Source organism: Bubalus bubalis, chromosome 6 (assembly GCF_019923935.1).
Source record: "Bubalus bubalis isolate 160015118507 breed Murrah chromosome 6, NDDB_SH_1, whole genome shotgun sequence".
In the NCBI taxonomy this organism is placed as follows: domain Eukaryota; kingdom Metazoa; phylum Chordata; class Mammalia; order Artiodactyla; family Bovidae; genus Bubalus; species Bubalus bubalis.
The window spans coordinates 95,003,270-95,020,935 of NC_059162.1; the positions used below are offsets into that span (position 1 = coordinate 95,003,270).

Here is a 17,666-nt window from a genome sequence, read left to right on the forward strand (position 1 = left end):
CATTTAGCATACTTATGGTATACTTTTGGGAAATATACTATTTAACCAATTGTTTCATTTTGTGATTTAAAAAAAATCAACAAATGGGAAGCACTTTTTAATGGCAATTTCTTTTTGAAGTGGCTTTTAGGGCTAACGTATATTTGATTCCAGATCGTTACTTCTGAGACCTGTTTTTCAACGATTTAACTTAACTTTGAGAAAAAAGGAAGATCAAATATTAGGATAAATCTACACTGAGGTAATTTCAGGTTTGATTTCCAAAAAAATGTTGTTCTTACTCTATTTTAAAGCAGACATATTAGGCATCAAGTAAAATCTTTGCTGGGAGGCATGAGGAGAGAAAGAAAAGCATTTAACTGGATCATCAATAGAATATGTCTAGTTCTGATGTCAAGACTTAAAACACCATGATCTTTCAGTTTAGTTCTCCTTAGCAAGAAGCATATCACATGTGGATTATAAGAGGCGTGGAAATCACAGAAAACATTGTCCTGTTTTGAAAATGTGTTTTAATCAGGCAAAAGAAGCATCAGGACAAACCATTTTAAAAACAAAGTCTCCAAGTTGGGTACTGAGACTGGCAAAGGGAGAGGCAAGGAGAAAAGTCAGGGAAAGATAAAATATTCAGAAGAAAGCCAAAGCTTTTGCAATTACATGTTAGAACTCAGGGTTTTGCAGGTAAAAGAGATGTTGCTTAAATATATTCATAAAGCTGTAGTAAGATTTCCACTTAGCAGTTTCAGAGGCTTTAGCTAGCTGCTTAAAATATGACAAAACTGAATTTTAACAAATGATATTAAAATAGGACAGCCAATCAATTAACTGACAAAACAGAAGGCAGTGTGGGAGAGCCCTCCCCACATTCATTGCAGATTCGCAGCTCCCTCCGCCCGGTTTCCCTCCATCAGGCTAACGACCTCGTTTCTCCGGTAGAGCCTGGCCAAGTCGCAGGCGGTGTCCCCCTGATGGTTCCGATGCCCCACTTTGCAGGCCGTGTGCTTCACAAGGAACTCCACCACGGGGAGGTGGCCTTCTTTGGCAGCCAAGTGCAAGGGCAGGTTCCCTTCATTATCCTCGATGTTAACATCAGCTTGAAACTCCAGCAAAGTCTGTAAAGTGTCCAGGAAACCTGCTCTGGCCGCATCGTGAATGACAGCGAAACCAGTTCGGTCTTTCAAATCGGGATTAGCACCTCTAAGTAGTAGTCTCCTGGCAATCTCCGGATTTCCAAGTTTCATAACCTAGAAAAGGAGAAAAAACGGTAGAATCCTTCAAGCGCTCCTACTACAAGGCTATTTTAGAATATCCATCTTTCTATTTATGTAACTTTTTTCGGTGAAGGAGTGCTTTGGGAAGACCCATGTGATGGAGTTTGAAGGGCTCAGTTGCAGCAGATGAGTACTATTAGGTAAAAGTAGAAGAAAACTTCTAAAAATTGAGCTTGTATGATGGAATATCTTAAACGAGCCCCAAAGTAGGATACATCGATTAATAAAAATAGAATGAGTGCAATTTGTACAAAATTCACTGACAACTCAGCTCTCTGTCTCCCATAAAGAGTTAGTGTAATTTCATGAATTTATTAAAATAAAAGAAATGGAATTTGAGATTTAAGTAAGTCTTCTGTTTGGTTCGTCACGTTCATAAAATGTGCTTGGGGTATTGATTCTGCAAAATTAAATGTGGGTAAAAATTTTCTAAATAGCTAAAAAGAAGGAGAATGAGCTTCTTTAAATTCTCAAAGAAATGTTTCCACACACCAGACTCCATCTAGGCTGATTTTACTATGTAAAAATGATCTCTTTAAAATCCAAACCTGGTATTTTCTTAAATTATTAATTTTCACAAGTTCTCTCCAAACAGATAAGCCCCAAGTTTCCAAGTAATTTTTAAATGTTTTTTTTCTTTGCAACTATTTCATGTGGGTTACTAGGTGTATTTAGTTATTAGAATCCTCCACTTGAAAATTTAAAACGTTATTGAATATTAAAGCGTTTTTTTTTAAAAAGCAAGTGTTTTTTACATTGCCAATGATACTGATTTATCTAAAACATAACATATTAATGATATGCCTTGTATTAGATAGGAAAAGACTGTATGGCAACTGTTCTTAAAAGGAATGGAACAGTCATTCTACTATTTTACTTACTGTATCCTAAAAAGTTCTAGCTAGTTTCCAAATTTTCAATTGAGCAAAAGAAGAGAAAGTAAGATATTTAACGTATATTTTGGGACATAGAAAGCTTTGTCTGTGGTTTCAGCCTGTTTGTTAATCAACTGGTGACCTCATCTTATTTCCTTTTGCAGTTATTATCAGGCATTTAGGAATAGTTATTTGTAAACTGCCAATATTTTAAAAGCCAGAATTTGATATTAAAATTTGCTATCAACATACAACTAATTTACATGATAAAGACTTATGTACTGGTGTTTGAATATATTTCACTCTAATAAGACGTCTCTATTAGGCTCTCATAATTATAAAGTAGTTTGTACAGCAGCATGAAATTATACAATACATATAATCTAGTTGTGAAAAAATATAGTCTCATTAACATGCAAGGAAATTTCAGCATTTTAATTGTTTTATTCCTAGGTATATTCATAATAACCTAAAGTTATAGTAAATAGATTGCATAGTAGACACTCGAAATTAAATACATCCTGGAAAAACTTACAAAGCTGATCTATCTCTTTAGAATGTTTGTTTTAAAAATCACCAATTAAGTAATATAAAATATATTTAGAATGAATAATATTTTATTAATTCAAACTATATAGATGACCAAGATGTTAAGCTTCCCTGTTGATAAAACTCTGCTGACTTTTGGCCTTTCCTTTGGGGCAGTGGTTAAAAATGACACATAATTTATTTTTTAAGAACTTAGATGAAATACACTTTTTGGTTATTAAAAATTAACACAATCTAATTTTTACCACAATTGCCTCTAAATATTTAGTTACATTTAAGGACCTGAACTGGGAAAAATAGGAGACAGACACCTTGGATCTTCGTAAAGCAAATGTACGATCAGGGCCTTTGATATTATCCTGATTGAGAGGCTAACACTAGGAAGAGGGAAAAACCTTTTGTAATTCAGTTAAATAAACATTACTGTAGGAGAAATTTTGCCATATTCCACAGAAAATAATAGCAATGCTGGAAACTGTTTTGAAAGAAAGTTCTTTCTTGAGTTATGATACAACTTCAGTCAGGATTATACATACTGAAAACAAGCTTTGAGACTCCTGTTTGTGTGTGTTTCATTATATGTACTACGACTAAGCCACAATAAGTGGGTGTTAATATCTTGATAAGTATGTTTAATATAAACAAGACTGCAGAGTTGTATTAAAAATGTTTGTCAAAACTTTTGTTTTGCAGTATTATTCTCCTAGTCTTCCTGCTCGTCACAAGTCCTGCAAGATCCTATTCTTACAGGGTTAAGTGGCTCATTCTTTGTGAGATTTATATAATATTTTGAATGTTCAATAGGAAAAATTTCAATATATTAAATTTATGACATTACTGTCATCAAAATACCTGTTAAAAACTACGAGGTGGAAAAATAAAAAAAATCCTTTCCCCACTTAATATACCTGAAATAACAAGATAAATAATTTAGTATCTATCTATAAGCTTCTTTAATACTGAAATTTTTGCAAAGTCAGTGTATTCTGATTTAAAATATACAGGGTGTATGATTTTCGTCTGTTAGTAGTACATCTCCTGTCACTTAAATTTTTCATTCTTGCAATTAAAAACAAAGCACTCTAAAAACCCTCTCCCCAGTGGATTTTCAAAAACAGCTTTAAGTGTTGCATTTCAAATACGAACTGCTTATAAGAATATCATCAGAACTCAGATAAAGCAACTGTTTGAGACTACTTTGCCATTTTTCTGTTTCTAAGCCTTTCAACCAAGTTACATGATAACGTTCAGAGGAGGAAAAAAGTTATCAGGTACAATACTTGGCAGCTGAACATGTTTCATTTGTTGCTTGTAAATCTAATTACTAAAAATTAGAACATACCACGGTAAGACCGCAGAGACAAAAACACTATAAACTGAGCTCTGATTAGAAAATTCAACTTTTTATTCCTACTCAATCCTGAATGGGTGGATGGTATTATATTAACTGTGAAATGTACATCCTGTGCCCGTGCCCAGGCCACCCATTCCAAACGAGGAAAGGTCGTTTGTCAAAACTTGAAGCATTTGAAGGAAAAATACCCTCCCCAGTAGTCAGGAAAATTAACGTTAAAGTCAATTATTGGAGCAAAGTACGGAAACCACTAATAGCAGTGTATTTACTTCAAATAATAATCATAATAACGTGTTTACAGAACTGTCTAAAAAAAAAAAAACCAAAAAACTCGGCGCTGCTACGACTGGTATACAATCCCCACAGTCACAAAAACATTCCAAAAATTAAGACCAAACCTGGAACCCACTTGATATAGAGGATGTTATTGGATTTGACGAGTTTGTTCAAAGTACGTCATTTTGGGGAGTTGGATCCACTTAAAGATATAAAATATGGCAACCAACTAGTTTTAAGAACAGTGCAATTTAGTACCCCTGAAAGCTTGAAAGCTATTATTCTAGAAACCCGGGTCACGTAGGCAACATTGTTGACCTGTTTTCCCCACCTCTCTGGATACCAACCTGCAGCGCAGTCCTTCCAAATCCATTTTGTGCATTGACGTTTACATTATTTTGCAACAAACTAGTAAGTTGCTCTAGGTCCCCCCTGGCAGCTGCGGACGCCAACTCGTTCCCCCAAGGCTCGGCCATTCTTTAGGGTCCTGACGATCGGGAAAAGATGAATTAGTTGTTTTTCTTTTTCCCCTTTCCTTCGCTCCTAACCAGGCTGCATGATGGCATCGGAGACTGACAGAAGGACTGGGATGGTTAATCTGGAGTAGAGCTTGGTAGTAAATACTAGTAAGATCTGCCTGCCAAAAGCCCGCCCCTCGATTCACACGTGATTATTCAGCAAAACTGAGCCATTGGAGAGGGGCTCCGCTCCTCGCTTTTTAGCTTAACCCCTATGAAGAATTCTGGTGATTAAACTGAGAGATATACAGACACACATATATTCCTGGTAAATTACTCTGGACGTAAAATGTAGGCAGAGCTGGTACGTACCTACACTACAGATCTCCAGGAGTAATGTATGCGGAGATTTAAGGGACTAGGTTAGGGCAGAAAATACCGTGGAAAAAGAGACATTTGGGGGGAAGAAAAGGTATTAACCCACCCTTGTTCACAGTAGTGACTTGAGCCGCGCGAGCCAGTACCGCAGGGGCAGGTCCTCGGAGGGGCTCGGTCTCCATCCGTCTCGGCAAAGGGGTAGTTCTGAGTCCTCCGCTGCAGGGAGAGCGCCTCGGTGGCTGGATGCTGATGTGCTCCGGGGGTTAAAGATGATCACCAAAATCAAACGAGAGTAGCAGTTCCGTGGCCCTCAAGTTACAGGTCGTAAGGACTCCTCCGTGGCCTTCGATTCTCCGGATGAGTCTTAATCCGCGTCCAGGCCGAGCTGCGGGCTAATGCCTTGCGGGAGGGCTCCGGAGCCCGCCCGCCGGGCTACCGCAGCCCTGCCGAGCCTGAGAGGCCGTGGGAGCCAGGCTCGGCGCGCGTCTCCGGAGACGGCCGGGCGCGCGGCGGGCCCCCGGCAAGCCGGTCATGCCGGCCCCACCGGGTCCTGGGACGCCCAGCAGCGTGAGGAAGGGGGAGAGAGATGCGGGAAGTGTCTATGGAGCCCCGGCTGCTGAGGCAGCGCGCTGCAGCATCGCGGCTGCACGGGGCAGCCCACCGGTAACTTCCCGCCTACAACCGAGCCAGTTCAGACTTCCTAATGTAGAAGCTCATTGAGCGACCGCCGCTTCTTTTCCTTCTTTTCCCGGTTTTCTGAGGGCTCCAGAGATCGGGAGGGTCCTAGGAAGTCTCAGGCCAAGCTCTGAGTATTGCGAGTCGCCACAATTCCAGGGCGCAGCCAGTTCCGCCCTCGGCGAGAGCTCAACGGCTTCGGCGCCCTGTGCCACTTCGCCAACCTCTCGCAGTCCCCTGGCCTGTGCCCCCAGCCTGTGCCGCCGATAGGGCAGCGGCCGCCAGCCAGCTGTGCCCGGGAGGCTAGCCGGGTAGCACCGCTTCCTCCCGAGCCGCAGCGCTCCCAGTGACAGTTTCTTTTGTAGCTGGTCCCCCCCAAATCACTGGTCCCTGCTCCCTTCACCCCTACAAGACACTTGTGCGTCGTGCCCCTTTCTGGTCTTTTCCTTCCCTCCCTCGCTTCTTTTTTCGCTCAAACAATTGCTGCTTCTGTTGCCGCTGCAGAGACGGTGCCGGTTTCTTCTCCCTTTTTTCCGACCTCATCAGCTTTTTTTGAAAAGAAAAAAATTGAGCGCTTTTTGAGTTGAAAAACCCGCCCCCATTTTAACGGCAGAGTTTTAAGGAGGCTCGGCGGAGTTACAGCACCGCGGGAGCGGGAAGGCAGGGCACCGCCCACGCCCCGCCCTCCGCCCTGGTGGCGCTCGAGCTCTCAGCCCGGTTCGCCCCGCCCCCCGCCCCGCGCCCTTTCTCCCGCCTCCCGGCTCTCGGCTTCCCTCGCTGTCTCCTGCGCTGGCTCCCACCCGCCAGCCCAGCGGCCAGGCCCGGGCTGGAGCGGCTTTCGGCCCGGCGAAGCCGGGTTTGGCCTCCTTTGGCTGGCGGGCGGAATGGAGGGTGCGACGTGAAACCCCGAGCTGTCCTGAGGCCGGCGGGGCCGGAGGTGGGGAAACGAGGCTTGTTAATTAAGGGTGCGGAGAGCCGCAGGGCCTCGGAGGCTCGGCGGCGCTGACTGTTGGAAGGCAGAGAGGAGGCTGGCGCGGAGCTAGTCTTTCCCCGGCCTTGGTGGGGCGGGCCGCCCGCCTCAGCGCTCCCCGGCCAGGCTCTCGAAGTTCGGGAGGCCAGGCCTACCGCTGCCGCCGCCACCTCCGTGGCGCGCTCTGTGCAAACTCGGCCTCCTTTTCTCAGTCCAGCGCTTCGGCCTCGCACCTGCCAGATCAACGCCCAGGGCCACGGTGGGCCGAGGTGGCCGCGGGGATGAAGGGAGAGACCTGACAGCAAAAAACTGTGCTCAGAAAAAGCAAAAGTATTTTCTAGACTGATTGTTACGAAAACTAAAGGCATGGTGTAGGTAAGAAATCACGACGAACTCTGAAGCCTTAATGTTCCAGGGACTTGAAACGGAAATATTCCATTTCTTTGGGGAAAGGGAGAAAAGCAATTAACTTTAAAGCCAAAAAAATTTTTTAAAGTAGGTCTTGGGAAGGGTTTTCTAAGAAGGCCATTTGTTTTTGTCAAAGTTCTCTCTGACTACTTTAGATGGGACTTGTTTGGGGGTGGGGGAGGGGTGTCTAAATGTAAAGGAAGAGTATCTTCCCTAATGTTTATTTCAGTCGTCCGAGGCACCAGTTCTCTGTACTTTTACTTCCTTTTTTAGCTATGTAAGATTAATTACTGCTTTCTATATTTTTTGGTCTTAAAAATATCCAACACGGTTGCATGATGCACCCAGTGGGCAAAATGAAACCAAACAAAAAGTGACAAGTGGTCTAATTATTACCGGCTTCTAGCAAGCATATTTTCAAGCAACATCTATACCGAGCTCCTTGAGGTACACTGTAGGTATTAGCAACGAAACACACCAACAACATCTGGATAGTCATTAGCAACAGATTGCCTGGTAGGTAGAGGGAGAGTTCAAACTTGGAACAATTTGGTGGTGTTTCCTTTAACGGAATTGTTAACAGAAAAATAACCAGAGCTATTTTCTTAGGTAACTGAACTTGAAATGTGAATCAGACATGAACTACAACACAAGAAATTAACTTCTCTTGCTTCTTACGTGTATTTAGACATTTCAAATAGAACTTTTAAGATTCCATATATACCAGTAAATACCATAAATAATATAATTTACTTCTGATTATTCTGGGAAATTAATATGTAATCCTTCAGTACAGCTGGAGGGTGTGTGATGATATAGTAGTATTGTTGGCTGATAAGAGATAACTGGCATTAATCCAACTTATGAGAGTTGCTGTCTTGCATTTATTATGGTTTCTAAGAGAAGACAGTGTAATAAGGAAGATTCTTAAATTGTACTCATGTGAAGTATAGGTATACATGGATTATAATTTTCATGAAATAGAATTCTTTTTGCTGAATAACAAATAAAATTTAGGGTAATTTAAGATGCCTACAGAGCTGGATTAAGATTTTTGGAGATCCTAAGCACTGAAAAGATTTTGATGTCCCACCAATTCACCTAATGTGTAAATAAAAATAATATAAGACCAAAAAATAAATGTGAATAAGTCCAACAAGGTTCTGACTTTCCCCATCTTACTACTTTAGTGATTTTGCTGAAATATTAAACAATTTAAGGAAGTTGTGTGTGTGTGTGTGTGTGTGTGTGTGTGTTTTTCACTTTGGCTTTGCTGGTGTCCTAAAGCATATGCTTTGTTTGCTTATTGTATAACCCAGAACTGGCAGTCCAGAGGCACAGAAGTTACAATTTTAGATCAGAAAGCATAAGTAAGACTACAGAGGACCGTCAATGAAAATCTCATATTGATTGCTAGTTCACTGAAATAGATTCAAAGGTGAGTATCTCTGCGGTCAACAAGCTTACATTCTAACGTGGTATACAAGAAAGATTTACAGTTAAGAATCTACTATATTGAAAATAGTAGTTTGTCTTTTAACACAGTAATGGCACATCTCAAACACTGAAACAGAGCCTTTTAGTTGGGTATAAAATACAGATAGTCATGGAAATCTTTTTCTTTTCAGCAATTCATACTTATTTGAAAGGACTTATAGAAAGACTATAATCAAATTACTTTGTGCTTTCCCCCTCTTTGACTTAAGTATGCCTAGTTTCTGAATGACTTATGGCTATGTGTATATGGTATTTACAATTTCTTTACATAGTTTCAAAATCTTCCTTTTGTTATAGATCCAAGAGAGATAGGAAACAAGTTGGTACACTCAGGGGAACTTTTCATCATTTCATTATTGTGGCATAATGAAATGGCATTTGGCATTTTATTTCTGAGATTCAGTAGGCTTTTTCATATAGGTTCTCATACCACTTATGGAAGCCTTTTTGTAAAGTGAGAAAAAAATGCACAGTAAGCAACTCAAAAGTTTATAATGGCAACGATTAATATTTGTGTAGTGTTTCCTGGTTATAACATACGATGTATACATTATTTAATCTTTACAACATCTCTGGGAGTTAAATAAAACTATCTCCTCATTCTTTTCAGGTGAAGGAATTGAGATTTATAGAAATTGTGACTAAGGCCAGTAGGTAGTGGATATAAGATTTGAACTCAGATCTTGGATTCCCAAATGTTAGGCCTTTTCCACTACTTCAGAGTCCAGGACTCTGGAAGCTTTGCGTTTGGAACCCTTCCAGATTTTTCTCTAAATGCTTCTTCCATTGGCTGGTTTTGGCCTGTATCCTTTTCCCTTTCTCTGTAGTAAGTTGTAAAAGAAAGAAAAAAAAAAACAAAAAACAGACAGGATCAGGCACTAGTGCCTTAAGGAACATTCAATCATTATATATAATATGTTTTTGATTACTTGAGTGTGGATCTAACTGTAGTAGCATTAATCTCATGATTTATAATTGAGTAGCAGTTTAAAAACTTGGTTAACTTAATTGAAAGATCAAGCTTAACACCCCCGATAATAAGTCATGTTGATATCATGTGTCCCTGATATGATGTGATCAGGACATATCATGTTTGTGGTCTCCCCTAAATCCATAAACTCAGCATAATTCTGAGAAGACATTATAAGACAAACCCAAACTGAGGGGCATTCTATAAAGTTCCTGACCACTATTCTTCAAAAGTCAAGACTGAGTAATTGTCAACAATTGAAAGAGGCTAAGGAAACAGAACCGTTAAATGTAGTGTGGAATCCTGGTTTGGACCCTGGAACAGAAAAAGTACATTAATGTAAAAATCCAAATAGAGTCTCTGAAACATAACAGTATTATGCCAATGTTAATTTCTTAGTTTTGATAGCAGTACCATGGTTGTGTAAGATGGTAACATTAGAGGAAGCTGGATTAAAGGAACATTCTGTACTATGTTTGCAAGTATTAGATAAATTGAAAATTATTACAATTAAAAATTTATCAAAATATTTACAAGTAGATTATATTATATATATATTTGAAAAAATATGAAATAAAACTTCCTTTCGAAAAGAATGGTAAGATCATGTATGGATGTGAGAGTTCCTTGTAAGGGAAGTTATGACCAACCTAGATAGCATATTCAAAGCAGAGACATTACTTTGCCAACAAAGGTCTGTTTAGTCAAGGTTATGGTTTTTCCAGTAGTCATGTATGGTTGTGAGAGTTGGACTGTGAAGAAAGCTGAGTGCCGAAGAACTGATGCTTTTGAACTGTGGTGTTGGAGAAGACGCTTGAGAGTCCCTTGGACTGCAAGGAGATTCAACCAGTCCATTCTGAAGGAGATCAGCCCTGGGATTTCTTTGGAAGGAATGATGCTAAAGCTGAAGCTCCAGTACTTTGGCCACCTCATGTGAAGAGTTGACTCATTGGAAAAGACTCTGATGCTGGGAGGGATCGGGGGCAGGAGGAGAAGGGGACGACAGAGGATGAGATGGCTGGATGGCATCACTGACTCGATGGACGTGAGTCTGGGTGAACTCCGGGAGTTGGTGATAGACAGGGAGGCCTGGCGTGCTGCGATTCATGGGGTCGCAAAGAGTCGGACACGACTGAGCGACTGAACTGAAGATCAAAGAACATGGAGATTCTAGAAAAAGATCTATATTTGAATTAGACTGAGCTCCATGAGTTCATGCAGTGGAACAACTAAGAGGATGGATATATTAAAACCATTTTTCTTTGCTCGTGTTTATGGACAGAGAATCTCTATACCTTTTTATTCTCTTAGTTTGTGACACTGCAATGAAATTGTTTAAGGAAGGAATTCTGGCGAAATGAATTTTCTCAATTCAGTATTTATTTTTCTGGTAGAAAATTACTCTGGATATCCAACCATGAATAGTTAGGTCATAGAGAAGAATCAATCACCTCACTATACACTATGGAGGGTAAAATGTGGGGAAACAACAGGGTAAGTAGAAAGAGCATTAGTTTTGACCTAGCCTCACTGTATAGCATGACTTTGGGCACATTCTTAACTTCTCAGAGCAGTTTTTTATTCTGTTTATTCCGTTGTAAACATTAAATGACATAAGATGTGTAAAATACCTGTACATACTAGACATCCAATAAAAATTAATAAATTCAAAAGCTTTGGTTGTTATATACCAAAGACTTTGCCATGAATGAACTATGGTGAATATAAAAACACATGGAATGAAATGGCTTGTAATCTCAAGGGACGTTCAGACTTTGAGGAGAGATTAAAACATGCATAGGGGCTTCCCTGGTGGTCTGGTGGTTAAGATTCCGAGCTCCCAATGCAGGGGTCCAGTTTGATCCCTGGTCGAGAACTACATCCCACATGCTGCAACTAAGACCTGGAGGAGCCAAATAAACAAAAATAAATTAAAACGTGTAGATGAAACAATTAGACAAAAAAATTACAGAGTTTAATTACAGAGTATTAAATTGTGTTGTAAAGATCGTTAAAGCAGTGATTAGAAAGGAAGAGAATCCTTGTTGGCTTAAGTTTTATGAAAGAGATTATCCTGAGAAAAGCATTTAGGAACTGGTGTACAAGTAATACTGGAGGAGGGCATGGCAACCATTCCAGTATTCTTGCCTGCAGGAGCCTGGTGGGCTGCAATCCATGGGGTTGCAAAGAGTCAGACATGACTGAAGTGACTTAGCACACATGCATACATACAAGTAATAGCAACTAATATGTTTGGACAGCTTTAAGGTTTCTGAAAAGTTTTCACAAGCATTATACACTCAATATTCACAGTCACCTTATGAAGTAAGTTTTATGAGCCCCATTTTAGAAATAAATTGAGACTAAGAGAAGTTTTTTGTTTTTGTCAAGGGGCAGAACTAGAACGCAAGCCTAGTAATGCTATGCAGTTTATGCCTGTTTTGTAAAAATATTTTATGCTTCCATGCATTTTCATAATTGTTTTCTCATCACCTGAAATAGTCATGTCAGAAGCTGGAGTCAGAGAGTCTAAGTGACCCATCCAGTTTTCCCTACTAATTAGTTGGGAAAGCAGTACTAGAAACCATATTCCTGAATGTTCAGTGTACTCTTCCCTGGTTTCTACATTACCACATCCTTTTAATTTCCAGATGGAGAGAAGGGAGGGAGAAGGGAAGCAGTACTGGATTTGAATTGGCTCGGATACACACACATTTCATCACAGAGAAAAATCTCAACGTTGCAGGATTTGCTCACTTGCCTTGTGCTGAGAACGACATATATGAATGGGACAAGTGAATTGCCACACTTAAATTGCTGGTAGTATGTTTCACCTCATGATTCACATTCATGCTTTATTTTGGAATTCCTTGGGGGGCAGCAATTAACCAGGAAACCCTTCAATTCATATGACTATGGAGGGTTCTATTCCTTATCTAGCTAATTCTGGGCTAAATACAGACTATTTTCATTTAAAGAAAAAAACCCCCCCACATAATAAACCTAGATCTTTGGAACACCACAGTGCTCTTCGTGTTCAGGGAATACAAAGATCTAGGCCTTGATTCTATATGGTGATTTCACTATTATCTATTTCAACTCTACAGCACAAAATTATCCATCTTACTTTACACTTTCAGGATATTATATCCTTTCCAAGGCAAATACAAGCTCTAGTTCAATCCAGCAGATGATATCTTCCCAAGTCAAAGTTGAACCAATTCTATTGTCACTCTTCCTCCAGCGACAATTACAAACTATCACACTTCACTGTACATGCTGCTGCTGCTAAGTCACTTCAGTCGTGTCCGACTCTGTGTGACCCCACAGAAGGCAGCCCACCAGGCTACCCCGTCCCTGGGATTCTCCAGGCACGAACACTGGAGCGGGTTGCCATTTCCTTCTCCCTGTACATAGTCTTTGTCTATTTTTGGCTCAAAGCCTGATCATCTTTGTCTTGGGATGGATATTCTCACCTTTCTCAGCTTCCATGTCTGCCCCATAACTACCGTGGGAATCTGGTTATTTCTTACTCCTTGTTAATTATGTTTGAGGATGCAAGGCGTCATCCTTTATACATTATGTCTGAAGATGCAAGCGTCAGGGCTTGGGATCGAGTATGACTGTGTAAGTGGGTTTTGACAGGTTGACGTAAAAGACTGTATATGAAGTTGTATTTTGGTGAAACTTTGTTAGAGAAGAGGTACATTTATGAAATGCTGTTAGACGGGTTGTGACTGTGCTGAGTTGGTTTGTGAGGGTTGACGTGTATGTGTGCTACTATATAACAACGTAAGGAGCAGAAACTGACCGCCAACCCAGCCAGAGGGAGGCGGTACCTCAGGCCTTTCCTTAATTCAAACCGGAAAAACCTGTTGCGGGACTCCAAGCTCCCGCAGTTTCAGGTTGGCGTTCCAGCCAGCCGCGCGCAGATCCCCGCCCGGTAGTCGCGAGTCCAGCGCTTGACAGGAGAGCAGTCACGTGGCAGCCGCAAAGCGGCGCTTTGCGACCTCGATGACAGGCAAAATGTGCGACAGCCTTGGCTCTGGCCAACCAGGGGCGGAGGCGGCGGCCTGGGAGGAAGCGGAGGAGGCGGAGGAGGCCGTGGCGTTTGCCCGCCTGCTTTTTCGCTGTCTTTCTCCGCCCCCGCCGGTCTCGCCGCCGCTGAAGAGAGCCGGGTGCGCGGTGTCGCAACCTGCCTTCATCCTGGCCGGCGACAGTAAGACCGGACCCACATCCTTACCAACCTCTCTGTCTGGGAGGCTGCGGAGCGGGCTCTACAGGGCACAGGCGGGCGGCCCAGGCGCCTGAAGGTTACCGAGTGCATGAGCGCCTAGCCTCCCGCACTGCCCCGCCCGCCGGCCCGCCGGCCCGCCCGCCGGCTCGCCCGCCAGCCCTTCGGCGCCCGGCGGCGGCGGCGGCGGCGGCGACGGCCGCAGGAGGCGCAGTCTCCCTCCCAGGTGCGCGCTTCGCTCCCGGAGCCGCGGAACTCGGCGGCCGCCATGACGTCCAACATGGACCGGGAGATGATCCTGGCGGATTTTCAGGTGAAGTATTGGGCCCGATTATCCTCCCATCTCCAACCTCGTGGCTTCCCAGTGCCCAAAGGGTGGCCTCTTCCCAGCGTTTGTTTGAGCACAGCAGTGCTGTGTGGTTTAGGGTTTTTTTATACAGTACCTGGCTTGGGATGTGTGTGTGTTGTGAGCTGTGGGGGATTATGTTATGTTGGGGCGTGTGTAGAATGTGTTACGTACGGTTTGAATGTGGTTTATAGAGTGAGGTGGTATTGTGTTGGGTTGTTTTGTGTGTGGACTGTGTATTGTTTCCTGTATTATATGAAGAGTGTGTAGAGTTTGAAGGTATTAAATATGGGGCTTCTAAGTATGAGGTGCTTTGGGTGAGGAGTTTGGGTTGTTTATGAGGAGAGTGTGCTGTGTGGAGTGTGGGTGTGGTGGTGTGGGTGTGGTGTATTAAGGGGAGAGTTAAAAAGAATGATGAGGTGGTAAGGGGTAGCAGGGCATTGTGCTGGTTTTGAAGGAGAATAAACGTTTGAGACTTTGATGCCTTATTAGATTCTTTGGATATAGGAAGATGAGGAGTGTATATATCAAAGTGAATTTACAAACTGAATTCACAAGTTGAATACATTACCAATCCATGCTTTTGGACTCCCTTCCTCTACAGATTTGAATTACTTGGTTGGCGTTCTTTCTCCAGGAATAATTTAAAGGATGAGCTAAGATTATTTCTTAGTGAACCCAACTGTAGTGCCACTGGCATATAATTGTTTTAGGGAGACCCTTTGAAAGTAGAGCTGTATGCTTCACGAAGCACTTGGAGTTAGAATACCCTGTAAACACCACTTTTGCCTTTTGATGTTTGAAGAAAATGTTGTAGTGAGATGTTTTTAATCATTTATTTTGGCATTAATTTAGAAGCTTCAGTTACATATAGGCAGACATTTCCTTCCTTTAACGCTGTCATCATTGCACATGGTCTAACATTAGCTTAGTAGGCAGTATTTTTTCTTAATGATATTTTGTAGGGCTTTTCTTCTTTCTTTGATTTTTAAAGTTACTTATTCTTACAACTTTATATTCTGATGTCCATTTCCAGAGTTTGCTTTTAATTATCTAAGATACCTGCTACATTAGGGAAATGCATGTGTCTGCATTTCATTATACTGTAACTTTCAAACTCAGAAAGAGGTTCTGAAAAGTTGACCACAAGATTTTGGTGCTTTGTAGGATTAGGATTGGCCTGAGATTTTCTGCCTAATTTCACCTTCTTTTTTCATTCTCCAATTCAGTCTACTACCTAATGTGGAATATGATTGTGTGACAAAGGACTCTATATATTTAGAAATGGTTTTATCCTTTTGTAAAATTGTTCTGCTCTGGTAGGAAAGGCTTTAGACTACAACAAAAAGGATAGTTTACTTTTAAAACTTACTCTAGTAACTTGTTGCTGTTTTCTCTCATTATTTGTGACAATTATTATGCTTAGATGCATTGGTTTTGGTCCAGAAATTTAGAATTCTTGTATTCAGAGGTAAAGTAAGATTTTCTGACAAGCTTTTCAGATTTTATTTTGAGCACATGAAAACATTCTAGTAAGTTTTTTCCTTTAAACAATTGGCAATGCTGTGACCAGTTGTTTACAAATGGAAAAAAGAAGCTTATGGCATCTGCATCAAACAATTGTTTGCCAAATGTTGTGAAAGTTAATTTCATATTGTCAAATAGGAAGGAGAATATTATTGTAGAATAAAGTTATTTAGAAAACCATACACAAGCACGTTAGCTTTTTGTGTATTTTAGGAACCTTGTATTCCTCTTGCAAATGATGATTCCAGATCAGTTTACTCCAGTGGACTTGGTTTTAAAATGGATTATTCTTCACTATGCTGTACACCTGAAACTAACACAGCATTGTAAATCAGCTCTGTGTGTGTGTGTGTGTGTTAGTTCCTCTGTCTTGTCCAACTCTTTGTGACCCCATGGACTGTAGCCCTCCAGGCTCCTCTGTCCGTGGGATTCTCCAGGCAAGAATACTGAACTGGGTTGCCATTCCCTTCTCCAGGGAAATCAGCTGTCTCCAATATAAAACAAAAATAAAAATTATTCTTTTAAATAATATTATGTAAAAGTTTTATAGAATTAACCTAAAAATTAGCATTTATCCAGTTACCAGAAACCAATCAATTTACTTTAAAAATTATAGCTTGAGATTTGAGATATAGATGTGTGGACGATACTGGCTTCTTCTGTAACTGGACAAATTGATTTCCCCAGCAAGAGTGAACATAGTGTAATTATGTTCTGCTTATTTCATATGATTGTGAAAATTAATAATAGTTTTGAGCTCATTGCTGCCATTGTAGAAAAGGACATGATTTTAAAATGTGACTAAAATTTAAAATAATTACGTTTATGACGTTGATTATTGCTAGATAATAGGTTCTTACAAATACAGTGTCCAAATGTGGGAAAGTTCTTGAGAAGGATTTTGTATTCTCTCTAAATATTTCGTCTTAATAAAGAAAGGACTTCTGGTGAAGTCAGTGGAGGAGTGGCTAACAATCATATGAGGTAAACAGAACATAATTTTACTGTGTTGAGTTTTGGGTAGGGAAATTGATTTGACCAGTTACAGAAGCATGTATCATTCAAGCATCTACATTCCAAGTCTTAGGCTATAATTTTAAAAAATTGCCTGGTTTCTTTTAATGGGATAAGTAGTGGATGAAAGATTATGGCTCACAACTTAATGGAATAGATTTGAAATTTTGTAGGTGAGTGAACTAATTACAAAGCAAATATATTTCTAATTGTCTTCTAAAAGATTTCCCCTCCCCACCCCAAGTAAAAGCAGCTACCAGTTGGAAAAAATGTTAAATTGTGGTGAAATACGCATAAGATAAAATTTGCCATCTTAACTATTGTCAAGTTAAGAGATTTGAGATAGAGATGCGTGGATGACAGTTCAGTGGCTTTAAGTATGATCACAGTTGTGGAACCAACCATCTTCAAAACTCTTTTTGTCTTGCAAAACTGTAACTCTGTTTCTATTAAATAACTTCCCATTCTTCCTTCTCTCCAGCCCCTCGCCACCACCATTCTTTCTGTCTCTGTGAATGTGAATGCTCTAGGTACTTTAGATAAGTGGAATCATACAGTATATGTTCTTTTGTGACTTACTTATTTCACTTAGAATAATGGCCCCAATATTCATCCATGTTGTAGCATGTGTCAGGATTTCCTTCCTTTCTAATATTATTGAATATATGGAATAATATAATGGAATATGGAATATAATGGAATATTAATAATACTCCATTTTGTGTATGTACCACATTTTGTTGATCCATTCATCTTGCCAGTGGACACTTTTCCCCCATGTTTTGGCTATTGTGAATCATTGATGCTCTACATGGGTGTTCAAATATCTCTTTAAGTCCCTGTTCTCAATTCTTTTGGATATAT

At 40.7% G+C, this 17,666-nt stretch overlaps 2 protein-coding genes across 4 annotated transcripts in view; one reads left to right on the forward strand and one right to left on the reverse strand.

Moving 5' to 3' along the window:
* Positions 1–492: 492 nt before the first annotated feature.
* On the reverse strand, positions 493–6,487 carry CDKN2C (cyclin dependent kinase inhibitor 2C). Its single transcript, XM_006059254.3, has 3 exons — positions 5,268–6,487; positions 4,673–4,812; positions 493–1,244 (listed from the first exon to the last, which is right to left on the reverse strand). Exons 2-3 carry the CDS (start codon positions 4,799–4,801, stop codon positions 867–869), a joined length of 507 nt encoding a protein of 168 aa, XP_006059316.1. The 5' UTR covers positions 4,802–4,812; positions 5,268–6,487; the 3' UTR covers positions 493–866.
* A 127-nt stretch (positions 6,488–6,614) lies between these two features.
* FAF1 (Fas associated factor 1) overlaps positions 6,615–17,666 on the forward strand; it is a 513,649-nt gene continuing 502,597 nt past the window's right edge. The window contains exons 1-2 of one of the 3 annotated variants that reach the window (XM_044945026.2): positions 6,615–7,181; positions 8,534–8,652. Coding sequence is in view for 1 of the 3 variants with exons in the window: in XM_025289476.2 (XP_025145261.2) it covers positions 14,184–14,228 (45 nt within the window). In the remaining 2 variants the exon portion in view is untranslated. Of the gene's footprint in view, positions 7,182–8,533; positions 8,653–14,099; positions 14,229–17,666 lie in introns of those variants that run through there. The other 2 variants (XM_044945027.2, XM_025289476.2) reach the window with 2 other exon arrangements.

Excerpts from the sequence above, each read along its gene's own strand:
- CDKN2C (XM_006059254.3), bottom strand. The coding sequence starts at position 4,801 with ATGGCCGAGCCTTGGGGGAACGAGTTGGCGTCCGCAGCTGCCAGGGGG. Across the intron at positions 1,245-4,672 it reads TTGGAAGGACTGCGCTGCAG|GTTATGAAACTTGGAAATCC; the intron begins GTTGGTATCCAG and ends CTCCTTTTCTAG.